The following is a 13,633-nucleotide window of genomic DNA, read 5'->3' as shown; positions in this document are numbered from 1 at the left end:
CGGCTTCACTTTACCGTTGGTCGAGGTTCTGCAAGCAATAGGTTCGAAATTTTGTGGAAGTTTTACCTATTTTACGGATTTGGAACCTGTATGCTGCGTTTAATTTGGTAGTGGTGCCTTATCTTACGTTTTGGGTTTGCTTTACTTTTCGGCACTACAACCTCCCGTAAGGGATTTTCAGCCCGACGAAGGTACCGCGAATATAATCTACAGTCTAAAAAAGAATCAAAGAACTATGTAGAAGACACAAAAGTACAAGAAGAAGAATGTTGTTAATCGACAGGGACACAAGACAAAAATGATTATTTTTAAATTTGCCTGTAAGATAAATAGAGTACAGGTACTTTGAATTATCCAGTGAAAACAGCCTCTTCTTTACTGGAGGGGTCACTGTCAAATATTGTAATTTAGATTAAACTGTTAAGAACGATACATATCACTGTTAGAGTAACGTCAAAGCAATAAATGCAATATATTTTTGGTCGTATTATATATGTGATCCCTTTTAGAGCACGTAAGAAGTTGATTTTTTACAAACCAAACTCAAAACCCGTCGATTCCTCCATCCGGGGGGCCGTCAAATGATATTTTCTCAATTTTTAATAGGCTAAATGTACCTCAAACACCTTCCCCCACCCAAACGCCGAACACTAGCAGACCGGCCAGCGAAGAAAAACCGGATCTTTACTGCGCACTGGCCAATATGTCGTCCCAGAGATGCGCCCACGGTTGCGGCAATTATATGAACACGGTGCTTGTCTGCGGTAGGTTTTTCCTTTTTAATGGGTAGTTGGTTTACGATTAAAAAAAAAACAAATTTCAGGTGGTTACGACAGGGTCGAATGTCTACGGTCGGTGGAGCAGTACATTCCTGAGACGAATAGCTGGAAGAATTTGCCATCGATGAGGGAGAGTCGGGGTCGTTTCAAAATCGCCGTATTCGGCGATAAGGTACGTGTTATTTACCACGCGAACGTTAAAATTATACCCCGGGGACTAAAAAAACAAACTAAAACTTGGGTTTTATATTTTGGCAAAATTAAGTTAATGAAATGAATTAGGGACGGGAAGATATTGCCACATTATGGGCGGAGACATAACCTATAAAAACATCCAAACTGATATATAAAATTGAAAGATAAACATTTTAAAACGTATTTACAGTTATACATAGAAACGATGAATAGTTTAAACTTTCAATAAAATTTTGCTTTGTATATTTCTAAAAACATTTCGGGGAGCCTCTGGAATTACTATAGCAATCGTAGGTAAAAGTAAATCAGGATTGACGAAAAAATGTTTTTTTTTTTTAATAAATCGAATCAGCCGTTTAGCGGCTGGTCATTAAAAACAGAGTAGCTGCTTATGAATGACGTGTTGGCAATTGTATATACAGGGTGTTTTGTAATTAATTTTTGGGTACATTTTAAAGAGAAAATTTCATATGAACGTCTAACTTTTGAGATATGGGGTGGTAAAATTTGCAAAAATAAAATGTATATATTTTTTTAATATCTGTAGTACCAATTTAGATTTTTTAATGAAATTTAGCACATATGTAATAATAATAATAATAATCTTTATTTCAAATTGTGTTAGTATATTACAAAATATAGAAACACACCGGAAATAGCGTCTAATACCAAGATGTACTATACAATTAACCATAACATATAAAAATTCTTACATTATTTTCTCAAAATAATCTTTTATTGAGTAAGGTTCTAATTCTATCAGAAGTGTCCTAATATTTGTTTTAAATCATTTCCAACTATTTATTTCTTTTAAGCTGTTGGGCAATGTTATAAAATCTACTACATATATACTATGGACTCTTCTCAGTTAGAATTAATCTATGTGCGGGAATAATCGTGACGTCATACCGCTGCCTTTCGACCGATACGGCGACATGTTATACTGTCATTCTCAGGTTATAGGCCGGGAATTATATTATCTACGTTTATTTTTGACTCATGTAAAGGTGTGTTTGTTTTTGTGCTTAGTGTGCTTTACATGATAATAATGGAAGCAACACAAAAACGATATTGCAAATAATCCACATTTTATTTGATGTTCCATTTGAATTTTAAAAATTAAAAAACTTTAAGCTGATAACAATATTGCATTGGTTAAAAACTAGTGGCTAAACTTTCTGGTCGATACTAAACGCAAGATAACAAAAGCAGGCGACAAGATCAAGACTACAATTAAAATTAAAACTATCAAGGCGAACACGTTGTCGTTCTCTAATGGCTTCTCTATGTGACGTCACAACCGGTCACAGCTAATGACCGCGCGTTTCAAATTTTTAATTGCTTAAATTTGTTACATAAAACTATGAAATTAGTTTGGTTCTTTTAATATAAACTCAGAGAATCATCTTTCAAGAAAACTTTTTACATTTTTGAGCAAATAAAAAAATACTCCATCGATTTGTGATTGTTGATTCTTGTCCCATTAAAGTATATGGTCCGCTAGCTTCGAGAATCGACCGTAGTAGTTCAAATGACCCGAATCCTTAGGTTTACGCGATCGGAGGAAGCAACGGTACTACGGAGCTCGATTCCGTCGAGATGCTGGACATGAGCGTCGCCAAGTGGATCAAAATGCCTGCGATGCCCGTTGCCAGGAGCAACATGGGCGTCTGCGAGTTGAACGGTTTGATTTATTGCGTCGGCGGTTGGAACGGCCAAGTGGGTTTGAAACAGTGCGACACCTTCGGCCCCGTTACCCAACGATGGACTACGATCGCTTCCCTCAACACAGGTAACCTTTCGCTCAAATCATAGCAAAGAAAAGAACTACCATTCGATAATTTTATTTTTAACTCAAGTTTTAACTGGTCAGATAATGTATATATAGTTGAAACTCCATATAGCGAAATTGAAGGGACTGCTTTTTTTTTTCGTTATAGTTATAGGCACTTGAAAAATAACAATACGCATATGTGTTATGTAATATTTAATTATGTATATTATATTTTAACATCCACCTAGGAACATTTTATATAAATATTTAAGAACTACACTTAATGTTTCAAATAATCTGTCATTTTCTTTTGAATTTTTTTTTAGTACGCCAATAAGCCAATACTCTGGCTTGTATTTTCGCCATTTCTTCAATATAATACATAACAAATTTCTCTAGCAACTTAATTGAATATAGGGCTTGTTGAATGGTTGGTAGTGGTCCCAGATCAACTTCTTCATCTTCTTTTTCCTCTTGGTGATCTTCCTGACCCTTTCTGGCTTGTGGTAATATGGCTTCCTCTGTTAAGTCTGCTGTTGTACGCAAATCTTGATCTATCACCATAAAATCTTGCAACTCCTCACTTGTAAACGTAATTGTTGTTTGAAACTGGTTTATACACTCTCTTAGTGGTTGATCATCTTCCAAGTCCCATTCGCATTCTGTTGAATTGTCTCTGCTGTCACCTCTTTCCAAGCTTTACTAATAAAGTTCACTGCATCTAGCATATTAATGGAAAATTTGTGTCAGGCCTCGATCATTTCCATTAAAATATTTTTCCTGTATCGACTCTTAAGACTTTTTATTATGCTCTGGTCCATCGGCTGTAATACACTTGTTGTTTTGGCTGAAATAAATGCCAATTCAATATACCGTAGATTTGGAATATGGGGATGTGCAGGGCAGTTATCTAACAGAAGTAATATTTTCCTCCCCGTTAATTCCGCATCCCATTTCCTTATCTCCTCTTCAAAAATTTGCGATGTCATCCATGCAGACTTGTTTGCCTTGTAAGTGACCGGCAAATGCTTGATGTTGTTAAAACATCGTTTGTTAGTTGATTTCCCAATCACGACTAGCTTTCTTTTTCCACTCCCACTTATATTGGCAGCTACTAACACTGTTATACGTTCTTTAGAAGGTTTTCCACCCATACACCTTTCCTTTCAAAATTTAAGAGTTTTATGTGGTGTCATTTTGTAAAAAATACCAGTTTCGTCAGCATTAAAAATGTGGTGAGCTAGTTTTGGCCACGTCTTCTCCAGCCAATCGTTAGCGACGTTTCTGTAGACATCACGGACTTCGCCACTTATCTGTCCCTATTTTTATACCATGTCTCTGTTTGAACTTCCCCAACCATCCTTCCGAAGCCTTGAAGTCGATAATGCCAAGCTGTTCAGCAAACTTTTCTGCTTTTAGTTTTTACAATAGGTCCAGAGAGTAATACATTTTTAAGACGTTGCTTTTGGAACCACTGCAACATTGCCCCATCAAAATCTTAAAATTTTGGCTTTAATTTTTTTACTTCAATGATTTTTCTTTGCACTTCCAAATCGTGGATACAGTCGACGGTGTAAGTCCACATCACTTTTTTTTTCTCCCGGTTCTAGTCCAATTGGAACTGATTGAAACAATGGCGTGCTTTTATACATGCCGATAAATTAGATTATTAGGGTAAGGAATTCTGAGAAGGTAAGAGACTCTCTTAATTGCAAGTTGGCCTACATTCCTTACTTTGTTACCTGATGTGCCCTTTTTTCTTTCGGTATAAAGAGTGATAAATTCATTATACAGAGTGGATTAACACATAGCTTTGTATGTAGACCTAATAGTACAACAAATTTTATTGTATATCAGCCATTTTACTGTTAAAAAAATCGCATTGCTTAGATATCTATAAAATGAACAGCCTGTTAATTTAAAAATGTTCTTTACTTCTTGGTGCCCCTTTTAACGCATTTATATAACGCCTGTTTAGCATCCAGTACTTTCCCACATCAAATTAAGTATGCAGAAGTGATTCCGCTGTTCAAAAAAGGTAGTAAATATGATAGACAGATTTTTATTTGACTGAATTACAATACGACTAGATAAAGTCTACAATAATAATAGGTATAACAACGTAATACGTAACATATAAAAAAATGGAAAAAAAAGGAAGATACCGAACACAATCAAACAGTGGGCACCATCAAGAATCGGGTATTCAGGTGATATTTTTTATCTTTTGTTTGTATTCCTCTATAGAGTAAAACAATGCTCCAAAAAAATGTTATTTTGGTTTTAAAATTTTTAAATAGCAAATTTTTGACTTGATTCGGGATTATGTTGCATAAACCAAAGTCTAGAGAATTTTCCATGCTTTGAGTGTATTTAAACCTACTAGTTCGAAGCAAATTTGAGAAGGAAGTGGGGCATTTATGATTATCTGAATGAACTGAAGCTATATTTTTTGAGTTATGGCAATTATCTCTGTATCCTGCGTTGGATATAATTCTGATCGCTCTTTTTTGCATACGAAAAATTTTGATGGAATCTATTGAGTTTCCCCGCAGTACAACAGCATATGACAAAATTGAATGACAAAGAGCATGCTATTATTATTCTAGTAACCTTTTCAATCATCGTTACAAAAAAATTGACGCTTGAGAGGCGCTTTATTAAATAAGCAATATGGTCCTATCATCCATTACTACACCCAACAATTTCGCAGATCTTCCTTCGGATATATTTGCATTTGCTGAAAACACTAACGACTGAGTTTTATCCTCGTTCAATTTTAGACGATTAGCGCTGTAAACCACATACTGGCATGTTCTTTCGCAAACTGTGTTTCCCCTTTAAGACATTCGTGTTTGAAGTTTTAAATGTAGAGTCGTCTGCAAAATTAACCTCGACCACAGGGTTCATATGACCAAAGATTAATATAAACTAAAAACAATACTGGACCCATAAAGGAACCCTGTGGAACACCGCGCATTAAATTTCGTAAACTTGACATTTAATTACCGCTGAAAACTGCTTGCTTTCTATTAGTGAGACAAAATAAAACGAAAAAATCCAGTTTTTCCATTAAAATTGAATGACTGACACAGTCCAAGGCCTTGGAGAGGCCACACAGCGTTAAAGCTCACCCTCCTCAAAGCCCTCAACTATGCCAACGACTATACGTAACATTTCACCACTTCTTAGAGATTGGCACAATTTTAGACACTTTAAAAACCTCCGGATATAGTCCAGTGAGGAAACATCCATTTATTATGTCAATTAATGGTAAAACTATTACATTGCAGCATTCTTTAATAATCCTACTGTTCAAACAATAAAAGTCCAACAACTTTTGTGAATTTACGAACACACGGAGGTATTGAACTAAAATAACTTTATTAATTATAAGGGTTGGATTGGATTGGATTTTACTTCTAATGGCCACGACTGCAATAGGTCACTCGGCCAGCTTACGATGAGTGTAACATATACAAAAATCCTGAAGAATGCCTTCCTTCCAATCCATCATTCTCCAGGTTAGTTAACATATACAAAAACGGGAACAACTTCTAAATATTGTCATAAAATGACCACCGATTTCTACAATTTTATTGGAACCGGGCAGGAGCAACGTCCGCCATCTGCAATGGTTCCATCGAAAGTCCAATAATAAGGGTTACACTGATCAAAATAACAGTCTTATGTTTTCTAGGTTAGATTCTATTGAACAATGTTTCCTCTTCTTCTTTTACAGTGGATAAATAACAAAACACCTCCTCCTCGATTTGAAGTTTTAAAAAGTGTTTGGATAAATGAAAATCGTGATTACAAGAATAAACATTAGCAGCGTTATACAATATTACACTTATCTCTAAGTTTTACAATTAAATCCTTGTTTAAACGTTTTTGTCAACATGTCTGTTCCTCAGTTGGTACATATTCAACAAATATTTTCTTGTGGGGGCGCTAATGAGGAGTATAAACACCGTCTCGGATGACTGATTCCCAAATTGGTGACGAGTAGAGACCTGAGAAATCTATAAACAATCTAACAATCTTAATCGCGACTCAGGGCTCTACCTTTCACCAATTTGGGAATCAGTTATCCGAGACGGTGTTTATACCCCTCATTAGCGCCCCCGCCCGCCTCAAACAAGTACATCAGTCCTCCGATCAATTACCTGTAAGGAACATTCACTATCTCACTATTTTTATTACATTGAAATCCTTTTTCCATAGGTGTAGATTTTCCACTACATTCTTTCATGTTAAAATTTTCCAATAGTTTTGCAATAAATTTTGTTTGCTTTATTTCTAGTTTACCGTGTTCTTCCTTTCTGTTTATTGTCATAACTAAGAAATTCTTCACTTCTCCCATATCCTTTTGCTTGGAAATATTTCTTTAGTAAAAATACTGTTTCTTCATTCTTTCCCACTACTAACATGTCATCTACATATAATAATATCCACTTATTTTTACCACAGTACAAGCAGCAATCATATCTTGATGTCTGAAAATTGTTTTCAACAGCAAAATTTGATACTTCTTTCTCCAACGTATCTTCAATCTGTTTCTCCTCCAGAAATGCTTTAACTCTAAACTTCCAGTTATTATAATTTTAATTGTGGAAATACCACCCACGACGTATTCATTTTGCCGTTGCGTGGTTCTTTTGTGAATTTACGAACACACGGAGATATTAAACTAAAATAACTTTATTAATAATAAGGAGTACACTGATTAAATTAACACTCTCTTTTATATATTCTAGGTTAGGTTCTATTGAACAATGTTTCGTCTTCTCCTTTTACAGTGGATAAATAACAAAATAATCACAACAACTACCGTCCTATTTCAATATTGCCTATTTTTGTAATGATTTTTGCAATTTTACTGAAAGAGTTGCTATTATACTAGACTAATGGATAGTGGTGTTGTTTATATATTTACATATTGGGAAACTGGAAACTCTCTTTTGTTGTCTTCTATCGTCTATTCGTCATATCTTCTTTCGAATCGTATGAATCGTCCAGATGATAGTCTTTTTTACTTCGACGTCACGGTGTCCAGCAAGGATCGGTATGAGCGTTGTTATGCGCACTGTTTATCTCTTAAATTATGAGAAGTGTGTATTTCGCTTTATTTCGCTAGTTATGTAGTCAATAGCCTAATCTAAATACAGTCTAATAAATCTAGTTTTTCTCTTTCATTGTTTAAATGTGAACTTTTGCAATAAATAACCTTGTAATATAAAACGCCTTGGATTATTCGATGACGCTTGCGCAGGTCGTTATCAGGCGGGCGTGGCGGCTTACAAGAACCTGATCTACGCGATCGGCGGTTGCGACGCGTGGAACTGCCTCAGCTCCGTCGAAATATACGATTCGGAAGAAGACTCATGGAAGGTGGCGCGACCTATAGTGACCGCTAGACGCGGATGCGGCGTTGCCGTGTTTAACAACCGCTTGTACGTGGTGGGCGGATCCGACGGCACCCACTCGCTCAGTTCGACCGAGTACTTCGACGACGAGACGAAAACGTGGTCGGTGGGGCCGAGTATGACCACTCCAAGGGCCAACGTCGAAGTCACCGTAGTGGGGGATAGGCTATACGCAGTAGGTGGATTTTCAGGTAAAACGGATTTTTTTTCCGATGGAATTGCTATTTTGTATGGGTTAATAAGATACAAAAAAAAACTGCCACCTCTTGGAAATGGGAAATTAAAGTTTACTGGTAGTTTTTATTCGTTTACCAAATATATATGGAAGATTTCGTTGTGTAACTTTTTTACTTAACATTTTTACGATTTTAAAACTCGGCTTTTTAAATCTTTTTATGCACATTGTTCACTTATTTTATTGTGAAACGGGTATGGCTCCCACTTTTTAGAGACTTAAGGATACGGATATCTACGGGACAACAAACATCTTTGTTCGGTGAATCTGAATATTCATAGAATATTTCGGTGACCACAGCACTCCATTGAAAGGGTAGCTATAGTTCACTCTGAAACTGTACTGGTATTATAGACTGTTAACTTGTTGAAGCAACTAACGTTGCATTTTGTGGAAGTGTGGAAGATATTTATGCATTATATAAAAAAGAAACCTCCTGTCTACAAGTCTGTTATGTGGTTGTTTCGCCAATCACCCCTTTGGTTCCTTTACCTGCTTATATACGATTTGAGGGGGCGGAGCTAAAGGAGGGGGCGTGAACATTGTCTCGGATGATTGTTTGCCATATTGGTGAAATGAAAAGATGGGAATCGCGGTTAAGATTGTATGGTTGCTATAGACTTGACTGATTGAATTGATTACATACAAGAATTTTAGTTTTTCCAGTGCATGAAATGCTGTAAACTCCTGGTATCTCAAACGGAATTTTGGTTTTGATGGGACCATTCTGTTATTGTGCGGGTTTTATAGCCTGTTAACTGGTTGAAGTAACTAACATTCTGCCGACTTTAGACCCGTGTTTAGGAGTTCTGCATTTTATGGAAGTTATTTGTGCGTTATATACAAAACTAACAATTATTAACTTTTCAAAGAAACTTCCCCAGGCTACCACAACACTATTTGCAAGTAACGTTGTGTACTGATAAAACAAACTTGCTGACTCTGACCTCCCTTATATACGGTTTGAGGGGGCGGGGCTAAAGGAGGGGTGTGAACATTGTCTCGGATGGCTGTTTCTCATATTAGTGATCGGTAAAGACATGAGTCGCGGTTAAGATCGTTTGTTTGTTTATAGATTTGATTGATTGAATTGATATGCAAGAATTGTAGTTATATCGTGTACCGTGTTGTGTTCGATAACTGTTGATATTTGCTGTAGCCTTTTCCCTGTCTTTGCATTGCATGGAAAGCTGTAAACTCAAAGGGAATTTTATCTTTGACGGATCGAAGATGTTGATAGAATTTTGGACAGGTGGTAAATCTGGTTTCGACGCTATATATCTTAAGAACTTTTGATGCGATGTTTTGAATGTATGGAGGATAACAATGGCAATTGTGGGATTGCTTTCGGACTCACTGTTTATGGTGTAGTCTATTTTGTAATGGAACGCTTAATATCTCTCATGTATAAATTATTAGATAGAAATCAGACGTAAAGTGTTTCTGTAGCTCTGTAAACAATCACACCAACTTTCTGAGACGGAAAAATCAGTTCTTGCGAAAAGTTCCAACTTCGTCCTTGCCCCTTCGAATGTCGAGTCTATCCTAAACAAACAGCCATCTCAAACCTCCTAAATCGAATATTCCAAATAAACGCTGTACCCTAAAATCTCTAAAATCGAATCCCAGCATCGTAATTGTAAAAGCAGATAAAGTGGTCATGAACACAACTATCAGGAAACAATTCTCGTCTCTATGGCTTCACAAACCAGAATTACACCTTCGACCTATTGTCAGCACAATTGGTTCTCCCACTCTAGCAAAATATTTAGTTTCTATATTAAATCCCTTCACAAGGACAACTGATGGTATCATTTGAAAAATTAAAACCATTACATTAGATCCAGTGACTTTAGAAGTAACATCCCATTTTATTAAACTCCCAACTTTATTTCAGATGTATTATAATCTAAGAATCTGAAACCAAACCTTCTCACCTGATTTAACAGCTCTGGGTTCTCCATTATTACCAGTCATCGCGAGTATATTTAGTCTTTGAGAAGAAAACTCATGACACCTTCCATCGAAAACTAAAATTATAGAGACGCTACGTCGATGATACTTTTGTTATTTGGCCTCATGGTCAACCCTGCCAGGTTTATACATTGTCACATCACCATCCAGCCAAAAAATCATCCATTATCGACCGTCTTGTTTCCAAAGCCGTAAAACTATCTCATCCCGAATCACTGAATCCAAAATTTAAAGATTAAAGATATATTAAGCGTTGCATCACACCACAACCTTCCAAAGACAATGAGTCCGAAAGCCTTGCCACTGTTGTCCTTCCTTAGAGAATCCATGATTGATTGAAATCAGTCATCCGAGACAATGGCCACGCCCCCTCCTTTAGCTCCACCCCTTCGAATCGTATATGAGCAGGTATAGCGAGCCAGTTCCATTTAAGATTTGTAAAAAGTACAAAAGTTCCATAAAAAAAAAGATATATACGTTGCGTTTTAAGCACTCTTGTAATATTTCTTGTTGTCAGTTCCCTATCCCCCGAGTATTCATAGTCGATTTTCGTTCCGAGTTCATTTACCAAAATTCCAGCTGAATTTTTTAGCAGGACAAGGTTTAACTTTAGATTAACCTTCTCTTACGGTTTTTTTTTCTACATATTTCCGTTTACTTAGGTAAAAACTTCCTAAACACGATCGAATACTTGGACGCAAAGACGAACGAGTGGACGACGTTCATTCCGAAAGGCACCTGCGAGGCGATCGCTCGCAGGAAACCGCGCAGCAGGAGAAACTCGAGGCGGAGCATATCGGAAGACAAAAAGACAAACATTCCCTCGCCAACGGCGGCGGACGGTCCGGAAAATCCGGTAATCATGGAATCGTCGTAACCGGGCATACATAATAACGTAAAATAAATCAAGTATTATCTCTCTGATGTATTTAAATGTTCCACGATTATTATTATATTTGTATATTAACGTTAAGGAATACGAAAGGATTATGTGAGACGGACCCGCCCCTTTTTGGTTACATTATTATTGCGCAATAAATCAACTTCAGGAAGGCGTTTCCCCAGCGTTTTTTTTTACGTCATATGCTACGTCACAAAATGCGGAAGTTGGTAAGCAGGTAAGCGAGGTGGTCGTTTTTAAAAAAATATGTTATGCAGGCTAGATTTACGCCAAATCAGACCATTGATAGCATTTACTTAAATACCTAAGTCTAATTCACAGTATACTTGCACCAGAAATATAGTGCTTTTACAACCGACTCCCTTTGCTTGCCGCAGACCCTTGTTGAACACCCTGCCGAGGCGACCCTTACCCGTAACCATTCCAGGACCGTCCTAGGAATTTATAGGCCTATAAGAAATGGCTTCGATACGACGGCGGCATCCATCTTTTTTTCGCGATTTTAGTCTGTCTTTTGGACATTGCTATTAAAATCGATAAGTGTCCGAACTTTGAAGCAATCGATTTCATATTTTCATATATGCAGCTTTATGTGGTATTTTAAAAAAAAATAAAAATCGCGTGTGCAAGGGTCAACAAAAAAAGATCATTTTTCGAAAACGTTTACGAGACCGAAGCAATTCTTGAACCAGAAAACGCAGAAGAGACGGCTCCACAAACTTTTATTCTTGACAATTTTTCAAAAATATACAGGGTGCGCCGCAAATTCAGAAAAACTGAAAAATGGATAACCCTATTATGGAAAATTGGCTATAACTGAAAGAGGGCACTTTTTTTACATTACGATATAACCCATATAGACAGCTAAAACTTTTGAATTTAGAGCTTTCACCTATTGTACAGGGTGTTCACGATATTCCGTGCTATATAAGAAATTTGTTGAGTGTCCTAAAGTTCCAGATATCAACCTCAAATTTAGCAGCGAAGTAAGGGCAAAGTAAAGGCATTTAAACAGTAGAAATTGGGTGTAGTCAAATTTCACAAAGTACTTTTCTAAAATTTTTGATTTTTTTTTTTTTTTGGTTATTTTGGCGTCCAGAAAAAAATTATTTCCTTAAAAACTATTAACCCGATCGACAAAATTCTTGAACCAGGATACGCGACTATAATTTTAATTTTGAGCATTATTTCGATTATTTACAGGGTTTTTCAATTTTAGACAAAAATATAAATACCCTGAAAATTGTTCTTTTGCAGAGTCAATTATTTGCCGTAAATGAAAATTTGTCGAATATATGGTTAATTGGTTTAAACTGTATCATAGGCCGCATCCATAGCAACAACTTTTGTATTTGCGGTTTTCGTCTATCCCACACGTTGTTCGAGATATTCGAAAAAATCCACATGAAAATCGCCATTTCTCGCCCTCAATCTAGACGCGGTGACGTCATTTACTATTACTACCTACTGCATGGTTTCGGAAAACAAGTATTTTCTTGAAAACCACTGACCCTATTGGAAAAATCATATACCAGGAAACGTGAATTAGATACCGGGTGTGTCGTATCTTAAACATTTTGTGGGTAAATTATTGAGGATCAACTATGTCAAGAGAGATTTCCAGCTGTCGTCTATTATACAGGGTGCGCGAGATATTTGAAAAAATATTATTAGAAATCGCTATTATTTGTAAAAAAAAAGTAATATTTATGAAAGTTTGCCGTAACTTTGAAATTCAGCGAGACGTGGAAGAAGGCTTATAAAGGGTATATGCATAATAAAATTACATCGATTTTGCGAAAGCAATCTTGTTACTGTTATCACACCATCCTTTTATTACTCAGTCGTGAGTTGCATTTAAACAATCCACCATCCATTGCGAAATTCTTTGGTCGCTATCAAGTCAGACTTGGCCATTTTTAAACCATATGGCTATTGTCCATAAATCGAATGATAAGTATTTTTAAATTGAAATATCTCAAAAACTGCTAAATGAAATATCGATAAGCTATATGCTTTTGAAATCGAGAAAAAAAGATCTACGATTTAAGCGTATTTGGCCAGCTTGCGATCGTCGTTTGTTTTTTCTGACATTTGATAAGATCAAGCAAAACTCATGAAACTTTTCTATTTACACTTTTTTTTTCTATCTTTCAAAATTAACCCTGTAGATGGGAGTCAAAACATAATGAATAATCCTGTGCATACAAACTCGCTCCAAAAGTAGACCTAGTGGCGCGACCTCTCGGTCAGGTCGGAAACTTTTCACCCCACTCTCGTATATCCCGCGAATAAAAAAAAGCTTTCACAATACCTTATAAAATAGTGATCTACGTTTTTCGAGTG

General features: G+C 36.3%; 1 protein-coding gene across 4 annotated transcripts in view; it reads left to right on the top strand.

Annotated features, from left to right (window-relative positions):
- The window catches only part of LOC132697603 (influenza virus NS1A-binding protein-like), a 50,268-nt gene extending 38,805 nt beyond the window's left edge, over positions 1–11,463 (top strand). For all 4 annotated transcript variants that reach the window (XM_060663167.1, XM_060663161.1, XM_060663164.1 and 1 more), the window contains 5 exons: positions 607–764; positions 824–951; positions 2,523–2,766; positions 8,024–8,368; positions 11,049–11,463. In XM_060663167.1, the coding sequence (XP_060519150.1) occupies positions 607–764; positions 824–951; positions 2,523–2,766; positions 8,024–8,368; positions 11,049–11,263 (1,090 nt within the window). In that variant the 3' untranslated portion in view covers positions 11,264–11,463. The remainder of the gene's footprint in view (positions 1–606; positions 765–823; positions 952–2,522; positions 2,767–8,023; positions 8,369–11,048) is intronic.
- Positions 11,464–13,633: the final 2,170 nt, after the last annotated feature.

The sequence above is a fragment of the Cylas formicarius genome, unplaced genomic scaffold (genome assembly GCF_029955315.1).
Source record: "Cylas formicarius isolate icCylForm1 unplaced genomic scaffold, icCylForm1.1 PGA_scaffold_10__41_contigs__length_53128322, whole genome shotgun sequence".
Classification (NCBI taxonomy): domain Eukaryota; kingdom Metazoa; phylum Arthropoda; class Insecta; order Coleoptera; family Brentidae; genus Cylas; species Cylas formicarius.
This window is presented reverse-complemented; position numbering and strand designations above follow the sequence as displayed.